Source organism: Achroia grisella, unplaced genomic scaffold, assembly GCF_030625045.1.
Source record: "Achroia grisella isolate CSIRO2021 unplaced genomic scaffold, CSIRO_AGI_Agris_v1 utg402, whole genome shotgun sequence".
NCBI classification, from domain to species: Eukaryota; Metazoa; Arthropoda; class Insecta; order Lepidoptera; family Pyralidae; genus Achroia; species Achroia grisella.
The window spans coordinates 3,084,496-3,104,320 of NW_026712841.1; the positions used below are offsets into that span (position 1 = coordinate 3,084,496).

The 19,825-nt window shown below is 31.2% G+C and overlaps 2 protein-coding genes across 7 annotated transcripts; one reads left to right on the forward strand and one right to left on the reverse strand.

The window, feature by feature from the left end:
• Positions 1–903: 903 nt before the first annotated feature.
• On the reverse strand, positions 904–8,325 carry LOC131844242 (flap endonuclease GEN). 6 transcript variants are annotated; one of them, XM_059193072.1, is made up of 12 exons: positions 8,196–8,325; positions 7,950–8,065; positions 7,438–7,532; positions 7,114–7,282; positions 6,718–6,807; positions 5,966–6,119; positions 5,130–5,262; positions 4,253–4,414; positions 3,953–4,121; positions 3,314–3,458; positions 2,260–2,337; positions 904–1,872 (listed from the first exon to the last, which is right to left on the reverse strand). In XM_059193072.1, exons 2-12 carry the CDS (start codon positions 8,010–8,012, stop codon positions 932–934), a joined length of 2,199 nt encoding a protein of 732 aa, XP_059049055.1. In that variant the 5' UTR covers positions 8,013–8,065; positions 8,196–8,325; the 3' UTR covers positions 904–931. The 6 variants fall into 6 exon arrangements, with proteins under 6 accessions (XP_059049055.1, XP_059049054.1, XP_059049051.1 ...); XM_059193071.1 differs by having other exon boundaries at positions 7,078–7,267; positions 8,196–8,324; XM_059193068.1 differs by having other exon boundaries at positions 7,078–7,282; positions 8,196–8,324.
• Positions 8,326–8,983: 658 nt separating this feature from the next.
• On the forward strand, positions 8,984–18,861 carry LOC131844421 (methylcrotonoyl-CoA carboxylase subunit alpha, mitochondrial). Its single transcript, XM_059193302.1, has 14 exons — positions 8,984–9,647; positions 10,065–10,266; positions 10,725–10,942; positions 11,264–11,411; positions 11,827–11,964; positions 12,114–12,209; positions 12,926–13,109; positions 13,394–13,584; positions 14,048–14,179; positions 14,747–14,917; positions 15,400–15,523; positions 15,840–16,033; positions 16,679–16,816; positions 17,604–18,861. Exons 1-14 carry the CDS (start codon positions 9,616–9,618, stop codon positions 17,760–17,762), a joined length of 2,127 nt encoding a protein of 708 aa, XP_059049285.1. The 5' UTR covers positions 8,984–9,615; the 3' UTR covers positions 17,763–18,861.
• Positions 18,862–19,825: the final 964 nt, after the last annotated feature.

Below are 19,825 nucleotides of genomic sequence, written 5' to 3' on the forward strand. Positions count from 1 at the left end.
TCCATCTTTTCTAACATTATAAATAGGAAAAGTAGATACTTTAAATATTCTTTCCCATTACTGATAAACATAGGTGATAGAATATTTTTAAGAACTTAAGGGATCCACATGAAAACGATTATGTAATGTAACCCCAGGTGAAAAAATACTTCTGCTGAAATTAGTGACAATAGAGCAGTGACAAGTCAGGACGGACCGCTAGAATCCTTACTAATATTATAAATGCGAAAGTCTGTCTGTTTGTCTGTCTATCTCTCTTTCACGCCAAAACCGATTTAAATGAAATTAGGTACACTGATAGTCTAGACGCTGAGAAAGGCCGTAGGCTACTTTTTGATGCAAAAAAAGGGTTGTAAAGAAGAGATAAGTTCGTATGGAGATACCTACCTACTTCAAAATACTGTCACAACAGATTTAGTTAATATTATCGTTGTTGTGTTTTTATTAAATGTATTTAAAATAAAATATTTCTATTTATTTATATTACTACCCACAATACTAGCTGAATGAAAACTTGAAATAAAACTCTATACCAAACCAACTGGCCACATGCGTAGGTTTAGTAATGTTTACTCTTACAATATGCGACCCGCGCTAAAAAGGGAAATAAGAAATTTTGTAGATATTTAAGTACTTAATAAAAATCGGTTTAAATTGGTCTGTATACTATACATACCAATTTAATACGCCCAGAACTATTCTGGTCAAAAATTTGTATTGCAAACCGGCCATACCGTAAAACGGACGGTATGCTTACTTTCTTGCAGTCCTAGTAACATTAATATTGGGAATAATAAAGCTACCACTGAACAATCTTAATTGTTATATCTATTATTGGAAGAAATATTAGGTAAGTTTCAAATGTTAAACAACTGAATAAACAAAAACACTATCTTAGTTTGATAAATACTCGCTTTATTTTATGAAATCTTTACAAACATACATCAGGTAAACTGTAGTCGATAGTCTGATCACAGTCTAGACACATAATAGCACTTTTATGTTTATATTCCATTGATATTTCGAACGCGTCACGTTCGTCAGTAAATTTATCAAAGAAGTAACTAGTGTTTATATCTGAATGTATAACAATATTAAAATTATTTGGATTGCGTGTAATACTGCTTCTTCTTATAGGGCTATCTTTAGGCGTCGAGCAGTTATTATGAATCTCTTTTAACATACTCTTTCTAATGGGCTTTTTGGGTGTTGAATATTTAGTATTGAATATTAGTTTTACTAGATTATTATCCACAGTAGCAGTCTTAGTTATGGGTGATCGTGTAACAATGTTATCTATTAAATCAGAGAGATCACTCTCCTGTATATTATCTGTGCTCAAATTCGATAAATTTAACAAATTCTTCGTTTCGTTTCTATTTTCTTTTTCGTTTATATTTTCATGACATTCAAATTCATTGGGTTTGGTTATTAAAGACATATTATCAAGGCTACGTCTCAAGGAGTGCATTGCCTTTTTGATAGACTTGCGTTTCTTGGTGGTTATAAAACTATCAATAGTTTTTTGACCTTTCTTTGTGTTTGTTTTTAATTTCCTTTTCAGCTTATTTACGCTCACGCTAACATTAGTCTTACTAGAATTAAGTTCAGGAACCTTAGTGGAAACATTCAGACTTTTCATTGCATCGCTAAGATTTATGATGTCTGTATCTATAAGTTTTTTCACCTTTTTATTGTATTTGCGTTTTGGTTTTTCATTGTCGTCTTTGTCTTTCTTTTTGGCTCTAGCCTTTTTAACTTTTGGTGGTTTTTTAATGGAATCCTCATAGGATTCCACCACCTCCGAGTAATATTGTCGCATCAGATCTTGCCGTTCTGTCGATGTCCATGGTAATAACGGGTCTTCGTCCTCTATAACAAAGGAAATTTTGTGCCTTAGTTTTTAAGTTTTTATAGACAATTTGGTGACAGTAGAGTTAATTTCGTCACGTCCGTCTGTGTCTGTCAGTGTGTCATACTCAATTTGTAATATGAACACAACAATAATTTGACTATAATCCTGATTTAACAGTAACTAACTAGTTTTCATTATGATTGAAAAAAAATCAGGTGAAGCCTATTTCTTGGTAATAAGTAAATCGCTGTACTGGTTGATAAAGTCTTATGTACCTACATATTAGAGATATTTATTAACCTACTATGTTTTCGTCTTTAGCGACAATTTTTTCGACTACATCTGAATCTAATATATTAGAGCATTTACTATTACTGAAATTTATTAAATTATGAATGTGTTACCTTCAAATTGGTCATCTGGTATCAATGCCTCATATTGGCCATCAGTATCACCCCACAGCACCACGTAACTAGGTACACCTGTAAATAATATAATAATTTAAACAGATTCATCAAATAACTTTAAAAAATGTTTTTCTTTTTTTGTAACCGTAAATAGTCCACTTAAATTTTAAATTAAACATGATGTGACCAGTTTTGGCGCAAAATATAAATATAAGCAAATGCAAATAATAATATTCAGAAAGAAATTTTTATTTAAGTTCAAGGGAAAGGGATGAAGATATTAAATAAAGGGTCGGAAAATGTTTTTTTTTTAATAACTAGATAACGGTAAGAAATCTGCACAAAACAAGTCCTTTTAATTTTTTCATTATCTGCTGTTGTTTAACCCAAAAATAAAAAAAAATCACACATTTGCAGTACATATTTTTTATATATTGCGCCAACCCACGTCACGCGACATGTTTAATTTAAAATTTTACTGGGTTAAAAGGCCTATGTCCAGCAGTGGACGCCTTCCGGGCTGCGATGATGAAAAGGGTAGGTATGAAAACATTATCACAGAGCTCAACCTCTTTGATAATGTTTTCATGATGTAGGGGAGATCTGCTCTAATGCTACCGATGTAAGGTCCATTCAGTAATAACCAAACATTTAGCGTACCCTATTCTCTATAACGCGCTCTACTTTGTCTATAGTTGAAGATTTCGAGGCGTTTGCTGTGAACTATTTAAATTTTTAACCAGCATTTATTTAGCCGTATTACTCGTACAAAATAAATCAGGGCCTAATATTTTATAATTATGTTAAAGATATATTTATTCATATTTTACTACTTTTTTTATATACTATATAATGGTGGCAAACAAGCATACGGCTCATCTAATGATAAATGGCTACCATTGCCTATGGCCCCTTGAAACATCATAGTTGTCACGTACGCAATGCCGACCCCTAAGAAATCTTAATAAATAATATTCATATATCATATTCTCTATATTAATATAGTACATCCCACCATCTATACTATATAGTATTATCACTCAAAACTCGCCTCTAGGATTCCTTTTTTTCTTTATTTCTATTGGTTTGATGGTTCTGCAAGGGACATAATCCTGAAAATGCCACTTGGTCAGCAAAGGCAAAAACTTTTCAACGCAGTACCTTTCTGACCAATCTAATTTAGTAGACATCAATTTCTGAAACAAAGATAATAGTTGTGAAGCTATTTTATTACTAGGAATAAAGAAAAAGCTTTTTTCTTTATGTCTTATAATTCGATATTACAGCAAAAGTAAACAATATCTGTTTTTTTTTTTAATTCCTGAGAATTTCTTTTAATAAACAAAAATGTCAACAAATATAAATTATCAAATCAAAAATCATTTAGTCATGCAGGATATTTTAGTCGCTTATAAAAGTCAACTTTGTTACATTGTTTTCCCTACAATCCAGTTCAAAATATACTTAAATCTAGCTACTCGACCCGGCTTTGCACGGTACACCCGTATTATATTATATTGTATGTATTATATAACCTAGAATCACTCTAACTATAAAAAAACCGCTTCAAAATCCGTTACGTAGTTCTAAAGATTTAAGCATACATAGGGACACACAGCGACTTTATTTTATACTATGTGATAATGATGATCAGGTACAAACAATACCAAGTATAAAATTATTTAATTACCACAAACTTAATCAGACTTGGTGTGGGATTTTTCAAACGATCAATATCTATATTCTCCGGGCTTGTGTTCAAAAACTCCTGCATTACTTTAGGCTCGGGGAACGGCATTCCGCAAGTCAACGCGCGTGATCTTAAGGAGAGTTCTCGTTTGACTTCAGACACTTTAGACCTGCAATCATTTAATTTTGCTACAAATCTTAGAAGACTCTTTGCAAGTATGAAATCCCAATTTTTTAATAGCGATTTTATGGCAAAAGTACGTTAGCGGTGTCAACTAGTTTTATATATAATGATAATCACTTGTGTCCATTGTCGTTGCAGCCTTTATGTGTGACGCAGACGGGGCAGCCGTTGCGTGAATGCGTACGTCCCACGTGACCGCAGCGATCGCAGTAACCCGTCGCAGATGCCCAGCGCGCGCGCTCCTCGTACTCCGTCGTGTCCGTCACCCAGGACAACAATCTGTCCATATAACGTGGGGACATGGAAATTTTAATATTCCATAGCTAGAAATGTACCAAGTCAGGTTGTACTTCATGCGGTTCCCCCTTGAAGCCATCGTGATCCGTGTCTAGTAATTTTGTCAAGATGGGCCAACTGACCTGATGTCACGCTCATCCATTCACTCTCCACTGGTAGCTGGTATTTCTTTTTATTTAAATTATTGACCTTAATATATTGAATACTTGTGACGTTTTGTAATCGTGGAAAGAAGTAAATCTCTTATTTAGCACAAAATTATTCGTGTTGAGTTAAAGCTACACATACCTACATAGGAAATCTGTCCATGTGAAAGGGGGCGGTAGATTCTTATTAACCTGAACTTTTCTTTAATTAATACAATATTGAAATTTATAAAGAAAAAACGGTTATGTAATTGCATATAAAAATTGATTATATTTATCATTTATATTATTTTGATACCTCTCTTTTACATGTAACTTTTGCCTGCCTTGTTCCTTCTCTTGGGAAATATACATATAGATGTTAATTATTCCAGTTTTTATTGAATAGTTATAGAGTGCTACTGCTCCAGTTACATTACGGACAAGGGCTTGCTTACAATACAACTAAAGTACAACTATTTCAAAATTTTACTCTGCCTACAAACAATTCCTTAAAAGAAGGCAATGTTAAAAAACGTTGATGATGCAGTTTATTACAAATTGGTTGTAACCTGGGAATAATGTCACTTTCAGGAACAGTGTGTAAGAAGGAGACAGCTGTATTTATCGACGATCCACATGCACCCAATACATAATCGCAACCACACAATAGAGCCAAAGCAACCATCTTGTTACGTCCGAATCCTAAAAATAATAAATAATACGAAATTATATATGTCTATTAATTGAAACATGGGTACATACAAAAAGAAATGCCGTCACTACACGGTAGAATTATCTTTGTTAATATAATAAGGCTTCCCAAGCAACAGTAATACCCATAACAGAATGCTAAGTACTTAGGAACAAAAATCAAAAGTAATTACATATTTTTTTTTACTGAGACTAATAACCGCTAGAAAGTCCGTATACACTTTTTAGAAATTCAAATTCAAAAATCATTTATTCATGTAGGACATTTTAGCCGCTTATGAACGTCAAATTTTTACATTATAATTTTATTTTTTTCCCTACCGTCCAGTTCGGTATATAGATCCAATTGAGAAGAACTGGCAAGAAACTCAATTGAATTACTTTTTTTTTTTAAAGCCAGTTTATTTACAATGTATATTTATATAGGTGTCTATGTCTAACATTAAATGAAAATTCAGTGCATGAACAACTATTGCCATGCACACTCGTCATTCAAGTAATCGTTTAGTGAGTAATAGGCTTTGCTCAGTAAATATGATTTAACAGATGTTTTGAATTTATTTAAGGGTAATTTTCATAATACAATCTCACTTACAATTTCATTAACATCCCTTCACACATCAGAGGTAACAATAACCGATATGTATACATGATTTACACTTTAACTTTGATATCACACTTTGTAAATACTCACCATTACTTTGAAACATTTTGTCGGCATCGTAACAATCGACGGAGCCCTGCAATGAACCACCGCCAGCCGCGCTGGACACGCTGAAGTTGCGGTAAACACAGCGAGCACCATACGCAAAACAATCAGAATCCTGGGACACAACAGCATCTACCAACTGAGATATAATTCACACTGGTAAGATTTTCTTCTTGTTATAACAAAATATACAATCCCTTCTAATATTATAATTGTGAAAGAATGCGAAAGAAACTGTTTGATTCGCGCCAAAACTGTACCGATTTAAATGAAACACTCATTGTCTAAATCCTGAGACAGCCTAGTTTTTAATGAAAAAAGAATTGTAAGGTGTTAAAAGGGAAGATGAAAGATTGTATCGATTTTAAAGCTAGAAGCCTGAAACTTATTTTTAAGGCTGTTGTTTTAATATGAAATTCGTCATTTTTGAAGATAGAATAATGAAACATTTTTCTTTGGTGGTTTTGGATTAGATTATTAAATATTTTATTGCTATTCAAATTGTGATAATACAATTCATGTAATAAATTTGTAGCCGGCCAGATCATTTTGCATTTTTATAGTGACTTATTAATTAAAACATTGTCTTTTTAAATATATAATACATACTTTTTACTAGTTATTATATAAAATAATAATAAAATATAGTGTTTTCTATATAAGAGAGGCATATATGTCTTTGAATATAATATCTAATAAGGAATAAATGTGACACACTATATGAATAATATACAAGCACCTTGAGCATTTAATTGTGCGCATGTTGCTTCTGCCTCTCCTCGTCCCTTAATACATTGCACCCCCATGCAGCTCAGCAAAGCTTCACACTGAAAGGAAATATTTATTAAAACTATAGGCCCAAAATATACTAGTAGTATTCAATTATAGAAGCTATATATTTTATTTTTTTAATGCAAAATATTCTTTTATAGATTCCATAAGGGAGAAATATTCAAAATGTTACAGATATTAAAATAAAAAAGAGAGTGACACTTCTCATAATTTAGCTAAATACCAATATACCCAAATTAGTAATAAAACTGAAAAATAAAAAGCTTATTACAAAATGTAAAAACAATAATAAAACACATTCATACCTCCTTTAAAACATTTTTAAATCTTTTTCTACTAACATCTGGACGTTTATTGGATACATTGTCGCTCTTAGGAGCAGCACCACGGAATTGCATAGCATTACGAGCTGCCATGACATCCCTTTTAAGCTCAGGTGCATCACCCTCCAACACAAATATGGGATTGATATCTGCGAGTAAGAGGTAAATGGTTCTGAAGAACAAATTCCTAAAATTAATATATTTTTTAATTAATTTATATACATATACTTCTTATGTTAATATAAAGTTCAAAGTGTAAATATCAAGAAAATCATTCAGAAGGTATACAGTAAAGTCTAATCCTTCCTTCTCTCTACAAGTTATATATGAAACTATACAAACCTTAAATATAATTTTGGCTGAACATGATAATCAGTAACATTTTGGCTGTCACACACCCATCCAGATAAGTCTATAGCAACAGTTTCACCACAAATCTGCATTGAAGTTAAAACAATATAGAAGTTATTCACATTGTGACAATTTAGATGTTTCACTGATAATAGTAGTCCCTAAATACATATTCACATAAAAAGACCTCCAACCAGCGAAATTGGTTGTATTGTTATTAGCAATTTAATTTGAATTCATAGTAGCATTAAACCAATTATTTAAAAAACAAAAACAATTGTAACAGAACTGATTGACAGACTGTTTATAATGACTTCCAGTAGGAATGCGGTTTCGGAAGGGTTTAATTCTCATAGGGCTCATTTCTGAGTAGTAAGAGTTCATTTAAACTTGAGAACATTGCTTTTTATGTATGACTTTTTCAATGGGATTTAAATAATATTCTAACTTAGGTTATTAAGGTGAATGATTAGATGAAACTTTACTATCATAAATGCACTTACTTCATGAAGGGCCTTCTTTTCACTGTATGGCGTCAAGACAGCCCATAGACCTTTTACGCCCATATTTACTGAAGTACTTACTTGGCACTTCTGTCAATTGATCACAGAAATTATAGCTGTAAAATATCAATTAATTGTCAATTTACTTATAGTTGCTATTTCCTGCCTGATACCAGTAGTAATTGGCAAAAGATGAGACTAGTTCCTACTCTTTTAAAAAAAACTTTGAAGACAATGTAAACATACCATTTTATAGAATTTTATTAATAAAACACATTAATTCATATCTCGTATATTTAAATGTAGGTCTAGTGAGGTAGATTTTTTACAATTTCTGTTGTTTCGTTGAGATAGTATAGTTTACGCCAATTAAATTTAAAAAATGCAGGGTACCGGAAAAAGCTGTACCGTAACTTGTCAAAACTCAAAAGAAACAAATATTTCTTGTTTATGGTCAAGTAATGATACAAAAGTTACCAATCATAATATGGAATGTAGTTGGAATCAATATCAGAAAATGTGATGATCAATTTTAAATATACATACGATACTTAGAGAAATTATGCATTATAATTCAAGTGGCTAGTAGTAAAAGCAAATAGGTATGTAGTATTTGCAGATTTGTTTATTATATTTTCTGAATTATAAACGATTGCCCAGTAACTTCCAAATCAAATGTCGGAAAATAAAAAAATCTAACAATAAATGCTAGTAATAGCTTTATTGATGCCTATATGTGTTTTAATGTGTCAGCTATACTATATTTTATCATACCACAGTAGAGATAGTCAAGCATATTTTAAAATAGGTATCAGCACTTCTTCTTTCTACTTCTCTTAAATAAATCAGTCACAGAGAATGTTTACTTTAGATTCAAGTGTGTAAGAAAAAAATGAAATCGATTTTCGATAATTCGAATTATTAGAAATAAATCGATTAACACGATCTGTTAGATCACTATAATATCTATGGTCGCGGAATGCATTATTTGTTTATTTGTTCAAAAACTGACAGATAATGCAGGAGTTGCGAGACTTGTATCTGTAATAAATAGATATACAAAATCTTGTATGCATATTATTCTTGATTTTTACAAAAAAATGTAAATCTTATGTAGAAAAGAGATTTACATTTTATTTGTGAACACAATTTTTTTAATGCATAGTGTTCAGTAATTTATAATGTTTATATGAATTGATTATTATTATTATGTGAATATTTATACGTAATAAATTTTATTCGCAATATCACATTGATTATTTACTATATGTACATAGATAATCGAATTTAACTAATAAATAATATTTTTCTAAGAAATTTGTAATGAACAATATGTCTGGGGAAACATATGAAGATTTCGAAGACAACAATTTTATTATAACAAAACAAGAACGTGAAACACTACATTTACTGCTATGTATATTAAATGATATGCTAATGAAAAGCGGTAATGTAATGTCATACTCATTATCATTGCGTTAGATATTTGTGTACGTACATTATCACTCACTATCATTCCGAATTAACTAGCAGTTGTTGCTGAGAGTCAGAGAGGTCGGCCCGTATGTACGTACGAATAATCTACAAACAATTTAGATAACAACAAAATAACGTTAAATAGTCGCCCATAATTACATGTCTGAATTTGGAAGCATCATATCTCACAATGTGGTATTTAAGACATGTAAATAAAGTACGGTAAGTATTTCCTGAAAGTATTCAAAATCTAAGTGATGATAACTGAATAATTTTGGTGTTCAGCCATCTTCTGAAAGTTATTATCAAATAAATTCTCATCATCAACTGTTTCTTCCTTATCTCATTTATTTGGGGTTGGCATAATATATTTTTCTCTTCTATTCATATCAATAAATTCTCAATACCTCAAAAATTAGACCATTATAAAACTGTGAATGTATTATAGAAACTTAAGTATTCTCTCATTGTTACTTTAATGTAATATTTTAAAAACTAGTCTAAATCTGAACTTGTAACAGAAAATAATAATTAGCATTTAATAAAGAAAAAGTTTATTTGTAATTGGACTTACATTGCAATCTATGTATATTTATTATATACTATAAATTCAAAAAACTTTGTCATGTACTATTTCAGGCTATCTCTCAACCTCAAGTTGTCAGTAAGATACAATCATGTTCACTTGAAAGAAAATATTAAGAGACAGCAAATTAGTAAGGTGCTCATTGCTAATCGCGGTGAGATAGCATGTAGAGTGATGCGGACAGCTAAAAAGTTGGGTATTAGGACTGTTGCTGTATATTCTGATGCGGATAAAAATGCAATGCATGTTGAAATGGTAAATTATCTCATTTAAATTAAGTTATTTTCTTTGTCCCACATTTACTACACCTGAACGTAAAAGGACTCAGTCCATACAGCCATTATCTTCAATAATATTCTGTTAAAGACTCATTATTCTAATTCATTAGTCTTTCTAATTTCAAACCTGAAATGCACTTTCAGTCTAAATATCAATTAGTAGCTTGCAATTTTAAATATCAGGTTTTATGGATTTGAATAAATCTACACCAAATGTTATATGGGCATATTTATAGTGTTTTGAAATAAAATTGACTTGAGTTTTCAACTATATTTTAATAATGTGTAATTAGGAGTTTTTGTAAATTATACCTAATAAAATTGATAAAGTATAAGAATTTTATAATACAAAATACACCATCTTATAAGTGAATTACTTAAAATAAGTATTTGATGAGTTTTTGATTTTAATCATTTGTTTATTTTTGTTTTTAGGCTGATGAAGCATATCATATAGGTCCCCCACCATCTGCACAGAGCTACCTAAATGCTGCTAAAATACTGGATGTGGCTAAGAAATCCAATAGTCAAGCCATACATCCTGGCTATGGTTTCCTCTCAGAAAATGTAGAGTTCTGTGAAAAGTGCACAAATGAAGGAGTCATATTTATTGGACCTCCACCTTCAGCTATTAGAGACATGGGTATAAAAAGGTTAGTTTGTAGTAGTTATGTATTGCATGCCTGAGATATTAAGTGAGCTACACAATCAAGTAATGGTAATTTTTGTTTATTATTTGCATAATAATGAAATGTTATCATTAAATACCTACAAACAAAGATCTGTCTAAATAAATAAACTCATTGCAATATAAAATGGGAAACTATTTTTTATTAAATTTATATTCATACAATATAAGTTTCATGTATTTATATTTATATAACTTGGGATTGGTTACTATATTTGTGGGGTTAGCTATAATACTATAACTATGTAATTAAATACATATTATTTTATTATTAAATACTTTCCAGCACATCAAAAGCCATAATGTCAAGTGCAGGAGTACCAATAGTAAGGGGCTATCATGGTGAGGATCAAAGTATTGAGAGACTGCAAGCAGAAGCTCAGAAAGTTGGATTTCCACTTATGATCAAAGCTGTACGAGGCGGAGGTGGTAAAGTGAGTATATAACTTTTTTATATCTCTATCATGTTCATCTTCTTTCCTGAATAATTGGTTAAATATTTGAAGTTAAATAATTCTCAAACAAAAAATAAGTGGCTATTTTAAGGCTTCTTATTTTATATATATACTCTTGGTATAACAGTCATGCTAGAACCTTTTTAATCTACTTAATCCTCTCCTAATAATAATAAGACTATTATACAAAGATGTAATATGTTTGTATATAATTATGGCATTTATATTACTTTTTCATGTCTTTTATCCAGATATTCTAAATGTGATAACTTTATACTTAGTAATATTATAAATACGAATTTATATGTTTTTCTTTCTTACCTTTTAATGATAGGTTGATAAGCGTAGCCTTTTTCAGTGTAACAATAACAACTTGTGTAATTATAATTTTCAGGGTATGAGAATTGCAATGACAGAAGAAGAATTTCTACCGCAATTAGAGTCTGCTAAAAGAGAATCATTAAAATCGTTTGGAGATGACAATATGCTTTTAGAGCAATATATTACAGATCCACGTCATGTTGAAGTACAGGTGAGAAACTTTGTTTCACGGCAAAAATCAGAAATATTGAAAAATAAATAGAAGCATTGTGTTATGAAAAAAATAATATACAGAAAACTATTTTATTTCTGCTATTTCTGCACCCAACACTAAAAGTCATTCTTTTTACGATTATTCAGGTATTTGCTGACATGCACGGTAATGTGGTGCACCTGTTCGAAAGGGACTGCTCTGTACAACGAAGACATCAAAAAATCATAGAAGAAGCACCTGCTGTAAGTTTTTTTTTTTATTTATAACACTTTATTGCACGGACATATAAAGGACATGAACAAAATTAAAAACATAAAAAAATAAAAGTAAGTATAATGTATAAAATAAATTGTGTTTATTGTACATCATCTTCATCTATCATCTCTATGTATCAAAATTAATAATGATATCCTTGCAAACTTAAAGCCTTGTTACAGTCGGCGATACATGTAATTTGATATATATATATATATATATATATATATATATATATATATATATATATATATATATATATATACAGTAGATATTGAACTACATTCGCAGAAATTCCCACGAAACTTAAATTTCGATTTTCAGCTATTGTGTTTTGAGAACCTCTTACCATTTACTATTTCTGCCGCCAAACAACATATTTTGTTAAATATATTTCGATTTGAATAATCAGCTGAGATATGGCAGTGATGTGATATAGGCTAAGGGAGACATGGCATATTTACCCTCTGAAATGGCAACGCATAAGTAGTACCACAGCATTAGCAACATCAATGGTCTAGTTAGGTAATCTTTGTATTTATGAGTATGATTGTATTTGTTTGGACTATTTTCAATGTAGGTATATGTATTTAGAAAAAAATAGGTATTTTATCTATTTTCCACCCATAACATAAGCTTGGCTTGCGTTTGGACTAGATGGTGCTATGTGATTTATGCAGGGTTATCATTATTATATTTTTAGCCAGGCCTTTCAGAAGATACGCGCAAGGCAATAGGTGAGGCGGCAGTGAGAGCTGCTCGCGCTGTGGGTTACGTCGGAGCTGGTACCGTAGAGTTTATATTGCACAGAATAACACATGAGTTCCACTTTATGGAGATGAACACACGTTTGCAAGTTGAGCATCCTATCACTGAGATGATCACTGGTAAGGAATTTTTTACTCTGTAATTGGTTTTATTCTAATGAATTAGTAGACTACTGTTACTAGTTAGTAGTTTGTTTTCACTCATTTCTACTTAGAAATGCAAACTTACAACAATTATATAAAAGAGTACCATACAAGTTTCTTGCTCGTTCTTCTTCTAATGAGAAAGAAGCTGTAGACTAAAATAAATAAGTATGACTTTATCTAAAGGAAATTTTATAATTCTAGAATTCATTTTTATTAAGGTATTTCTATTCTGTTCTATTGCTTATCCTACCTACCAGGAACCGATCTAGTGGAGTGGCAACTCCGCGTTGCTAGCGGCGAACCACTACCGTTGTCACAACAAGAGATGGTGCGTCGCGGGCATGCTGTAGAATGCAGGATCTACGCTGAGGAGCCCGGCGCAGGATTCTTACCGCGAGCGGGCACGCTTCACCGACTCAGACAACCCACTCCTGAGGACAATGTGCGGGTCAGTATCATCATTTTTTCTCTAAATATTAAAATTATTTCTGTAAAGAATATTGTTTCTGTGGTTTAATACTCTTTGGTTTGCCGAGATCAAGCTTGTTCAAAGTCATGTCAATCAAGTCAAGGCAGCATGCTGTCTAAAGTCTTTCGATTTGAAACAGGAGATTACAGGAGATTATGAGAGACAGTGGAATTACAGGGTGGTATGAAGGCCTACCGATAGTCCTCCAGAATGGCAACGTATGTCTTGTAACTTGATGTCTTAGTAGTAGATAAAAACTATCGCTCCTAAATATCCTTCATTTCTTGTCCTTGATGGGTCTAGGGAGCGACATCTGTAGAAGGGCGATCACAATAGATCTATATAAGTCATGTGCTACAGGCCCAGAACAGTACAGAAAGAAAATTTCAACTCTTAATGTGATCCCTTTGTCTTATTACTAATAGCAAATATTATGTTCTAGATAGAAACGGGCGTGCGTGAAGGACAAGAGGTATCGGTACATTATGATCCAATGATTGCCAAGTTGGTCGTATGGGGCCGGGATCGCAACGAAGCTTTAGCTAAAACCAGAGCTAAGCTTTCTGAATATCAGGTTTGTACATTTTTATATTACTTCATAATTACAAATTTTATTTACTGCTAAGTAAACTACGCAACAATCCCATCTAAGGATTGTTGCCTAGTTTACTACTCCCGACTAAGAGCGTAATGAAGTTGGAAACTGCAAACACCAAAAACCTTTATATCAATGTATCATGTGACTCTGGTTATTAGAAACTGCAATATTTAATCGACTTATGATAAAGACTGAGGTGGCGTCGGTCTTATAGGATTTAACTATATCCAGCAAAATAGAAGCATGTCAAGTCCTGCATTCAATACGACGTCGACGGTTGATATCCCTATCTCATCTGGGATAGTACTCGTGATGATATTTATACTAATATTGTAGATAGGCAAGGATTTTAAATTGGGATCTCCGTTATTACATATACGATTACGAAAATTCTTTTAGTTTTTGATAGCCCATTCACGATCGCGTAAATTTGTCTGCGTCACATAACAGGAAAAATGTGACGCAGACAAATTTACGCGATCTACTAATATTTTATATATCAAATTTTTGGAATTTGATAATTCTAAAACAATACTTATGCAGGTGGCAGGTTTAGAGACGAACGTAAACTTCTTGCTGCGACTCAGCGCTGCGTCCGCATTCGTTTTCGGCGACGTGCACACTGCTTTTATTCCGCAACACGAGGCCGAACTATTCGCAGATCCCGATGAACACTTAGCAAATCTACGATCTATTCATGCTGCCCTTGGATTGGTAAGTTTACACAAATATTTATAGTAGTATACAGCATTATATGACAGTATATATATGTGTTACTAGGATAGACTTGCCAACCAACCAGTTTTCCCAAGACATGTCCTAGTTTTGGTACGTCCTGGGGCGTCCTGAATAGTTATGAAGCATAATTTAAATCAAATATTTTTATTTAAAAAAAATACGATTATTAAAATTACTTGAATTTCATTTCACCTATTTCCACTACATTTAAATATAGCTACTGCGTCTTATTTTTAAACCGAATTGTTCTCTGTATAACATTGTAAACGACAAAATCAGTACTTGATATAGTTGATTTCACCTGTTGTATGGAAAATTATGTAGGTAAAAGTTGAAATGTGTAACTAAAGAAACAGACTAAATGCTATCTTATGATTATTAAGTATGATATTGATAGATATCACGGAATAGATTGTTATAAAATGTAGTATAAATATATTATGTTCGATACTTTTCAGTTACTTAATTCTCAACGAAATGACTCTGTTACAAAGAACTGGAAAGGAATCTCAGTAGAATCAGCGTCATGGCGACCCAATTATCAGCTAAAGAAAACTATACTGCTGAAATTTAATGACAAAGGTATTTATTTATATTTTTAAACAAACACAATTGATTGTAATGTAAAATACTTTTAAATTTAATTTTACGAACTGGAAAATATATTATTTTATATTAAGTGCATTTGAAGTTGTTTATTGCTTTTTAAACGCTACTGAAATAATTTAGCTCTCTATATAAGAGATCTTTATAATATATATTTTATTGTATATTTAGAAAAATTGGTTTGTCTTGGGACTAGATGACGAGATGGGTTATTATTATGACCATGATACATCTGACATTTATCTTTAACTTTTTTTTTAGCATAATCTACAAAAATCTTCATATATTACAGACATAAAAATAACAGTGGAATACGATAGTGCGCCAAATTCATACAAAGTGCAAGTAAACGATGGGCAATGGCAGCAAGTTGAGGCGCTCTTAAGAAATACAGAGTTAGGACTTCAGCTCACCACACGAATAGGCGACGTGACCAGCAATGTTGGTCTGTTAACTTACGCAGATGAACTGCATGTTTATGATGAGGTATATATTAATTATAAAAATATCTTAATATAACTTTGAGGTGGGAGGGAATTCTTATTTAGGGATAATGGGAAGCCTATTGATTTAAATGTATATCATACCAATCTTTGTGCGGTCCTGGAAACCATAATGAAATTATTAATCCCTGGTGAAATCGCCATGATGCTAACTATTCCCTGTTTTCAAAAATGTAAAGAAGGCTTTTTCTTTAAAATTTATCATATAAACACTCACTAAATGGCAATATTAACATTTATCAGAATCTTGAGGGTTTTAATTAAATATATCACCACTTTTTGCCACACCATGTTTTAGTATTCACTTTCAAAATTGTATTTTAAAATATGACCTGAAAACTGCGAGAAAATGTATGAATGAAATTATAGAAAAAGTATAAGTATAAATTTTAATAATAGAATAGATCAATAAATCAAATAATATTTTCAATATTAACAACTATGCCTCACTGTTAGGTTGACTGGTAGAGATCTCTTTTAGAGATATGTCTGCTTTTAAAAGTGCAATAAAGAATACATCAAAAAAATATAATTTTCAATATCTAATAATACTATATATTTAATTAGTCTCACCTTCAGATGGTAAATACTGATATAGTATTTGTTTTATTAACTACATATGTTATAGAATGGCCAAAGTGTTCACCGAATACCGCGACCTAAGTACCAGACAGGAAGTGACGAGGATGTGTCTAGCTCACAGAACAGCGCCTGCTCTCCAACTCCTGGCGTTATGGAGAGGATTTTAGTAGCTAAAGGAGATAAGGTACAAAATTACATTCCTCTAGCCAAATATTTTTGCTCAAGAAATTAAAATTTGCAAGCTATATTAAAAACATAAAAAAAAACGTAAACTAATGCTATTTTTTTCTACCATTTAAAAAATGCAACAGAACTTATACTGTACAGCACTGTTTAATGGAAAGCATTCATTCATTACCTCTACTATTTTAAAAATGTACCCATAAAAGGGACCATCAAAATATTAAAAAGGATTTCATATTATAAAATGAGATTGATGTATATTATAGATATTGATAACAGTTTTTAGTGCTTTGTCTTGCTGTTAGTTTATACATGCATCATACAAAAACTAGCTAAGCTTGTAATAGAATGAAGTTATCACTGAATTATTGTTAGAATACAAAGGGCTTAAATTAACACTATATAATTTTAGCCCAAGGAAATATTGTATTCTATACGAAGCAAAGTCGAGTCACTTGTAAAAAACATGAACTGTTATAGATATCAGAAGTATTAGTAACGCCATCTTTCTGTAAATTAAAGAAATATTTATTCCCATATAAAAATATTCTTGACTTGCAAAGTTTAGTGTTTTTTTTTTAATTCAGAAATTATACAGCACCATTTACATTCATCAGAGTCAAAACAGCATAAACTCATAACTGTACTCTATATTTGTATTTAAAATAATTAACGTAGTAAATTAATCAAGGCTGTAAAAATGACATTTGAAACGCTAAGTTAAGATTAAGAATAATAAGTACCACCTAATTATATTTTGCTTTAAAATGTGTGTTTATATTTTGTAGGTTGTAAAAGGCCAACCCCTGTTCGTTGTAATAGCTATGAAGATGGAATACGTAGTCCGCTCTCCGAGAGATGGAGTTATAGCAGAAATAGCAACCGTGAAGCAAGGTGACGCGGTGGGGAAGGGCGCTCAAATAGTACTGCTCGAAGCGGATAGTTGAATATATAAAACTGCATTATTCATAAAATGATTAAGCCTTCAGTAAATATGTGATGTGATGACAATAATTGTGTTTTGTCACTTTTTTGCAAATTAAGATTAGATGCATATGTACATTCATTGGACTTGACAATTTTTTTTCGTATGAGCAATTTTTGTTTATTAACTTTTACATATTTAGTTATCTATAAATGACCAAAGTAATGTATATAAAATATAGCATTGCAATTTTGGTACATTACAATATTTTATTTTACCAAATTTTGTATCATTCTTGGTACTATGGTGACTCCTGTATTGAGCACTGATTCTCCTCTTGTGCGGGAAGATTTTACAGGATATGCAATAGTATATAATAACTATTATTTAGGTTTACTGTTTAACTTTAATTAAAAACAGGGTTTAGTATAAATAAAGTTAGATCTAACATAATTAATTATACTTGTACAAAATAGTTCACTAGAATGTAATATGCTCTATGATATATGTTGTGCTTGTTCCAACATAAGTCTTGTTTAAAAAATCACATCAATGGTTTATTATATAATATTTCTATTAAAACTGAATATAATGTCTTACGGTAGTTCCACTGGGTTTGTTATCTTCTAATCTTGACAGATTGTTCTTGCCTTGATGAAATCTGATTTCATCTGATAATTTTAACGTTTACTACCCACGTATTACGTATCATTATCTCACTATATTATTTTGTCATAGTTATGTGTTACGAATTTTCATTCAATTAATGACTGATTTTCCATATTTTGTATATTTCATTTTTTAATATATAAATGACCGGTAAATATATGAAATGCGGAAGTGAACGCTTGCCTCTGCATACAAAATCTTTGACATAATATTATATTATTTCTATATCCATACAAATTACTTCTGTGTCAGATGTAATTTGTATGGATATATATGGTCTTAGGAATACGGGCTGTACCATTGAAACAGTTGAGGTTACTATAATTGTAATGTCTGTTATTACATTAAACTATTTAATTAAATTTATAATTTGGTTATGTTCTCGTGTTTACTTTCTATAAATATTAATTGTTGTTTTTTTAGAAAACAAATTGTATACAATTTTATACTTTATTGTACATTCCATAGTCTTATTTTTATTGTTTTCATTATATAAAAATTATGACATAACAAAAAATAAATGTTTTATATCGTTACAATAACAAGTTTTATTATATATCCCAGTTCTAACTTTATTTGTTACTATACATTGCAAGATAACAAAGAAAAATGACCTTTTCCTGGAAATGATCTTTGAAAAAAATCATATCCAAGATAAACAAAATGAATCTAAATTTGGCAAAACGCCTGCAGATAAAGAAGGAAAGTGCATATTTCCAAACACTTTGTTAAGCATACAGTAATTATATCCTTAGTGACATGTCGTCCAAGATTTCGTAGAAGAGTTGTTGCGTGCGTGTGGAAGTTTTTTTTATATGTGACAAAGTCAGGGAACCCGACTAAATTTCGCAAGGTTTTGTAGGTTTGCCTATCAGATACATATTCTAATTGTTTCGTATTCCGAACCCCCTTAGTCTAAGCAGGTTGTATCACCGGCTTGCTTACTGAAGCAAAGGGCGTTTGGTCATACTTTTTTTTTTTATATTAAAATTTAAACGCGTTTGACCGCAATCTCACCTGATGTTAAGTGATGATGTGATCTAAGCTGTTACACGCAAGCTCAAATACTGGCCACAAATTAATACATGTGGCATATTCTTCCTGCCCTTTCCTTTAATTATTTTCTTTTCAATAAATACAGTCCAATCTCTATTTTATTTATTACTTTATAGGATTCGTAATCCAACAATAATATTTATACCTAATATCGTCATTGTTACACCCATAGTTCAAAAACCGGTTTGACGGTAAAGCTTTCAAGAGAAAATACATTTGTATAATTTCTTTTTTAAAGTAGATGTAACGTATATATATCCTTCCCTGAAGAATTGCTTATGGTTCGTATTCTTTATTGTACACACACATAGGAAAAAAACGGTATAACAGTAATAAGGTAAAAGTAATATACAAGGGCGA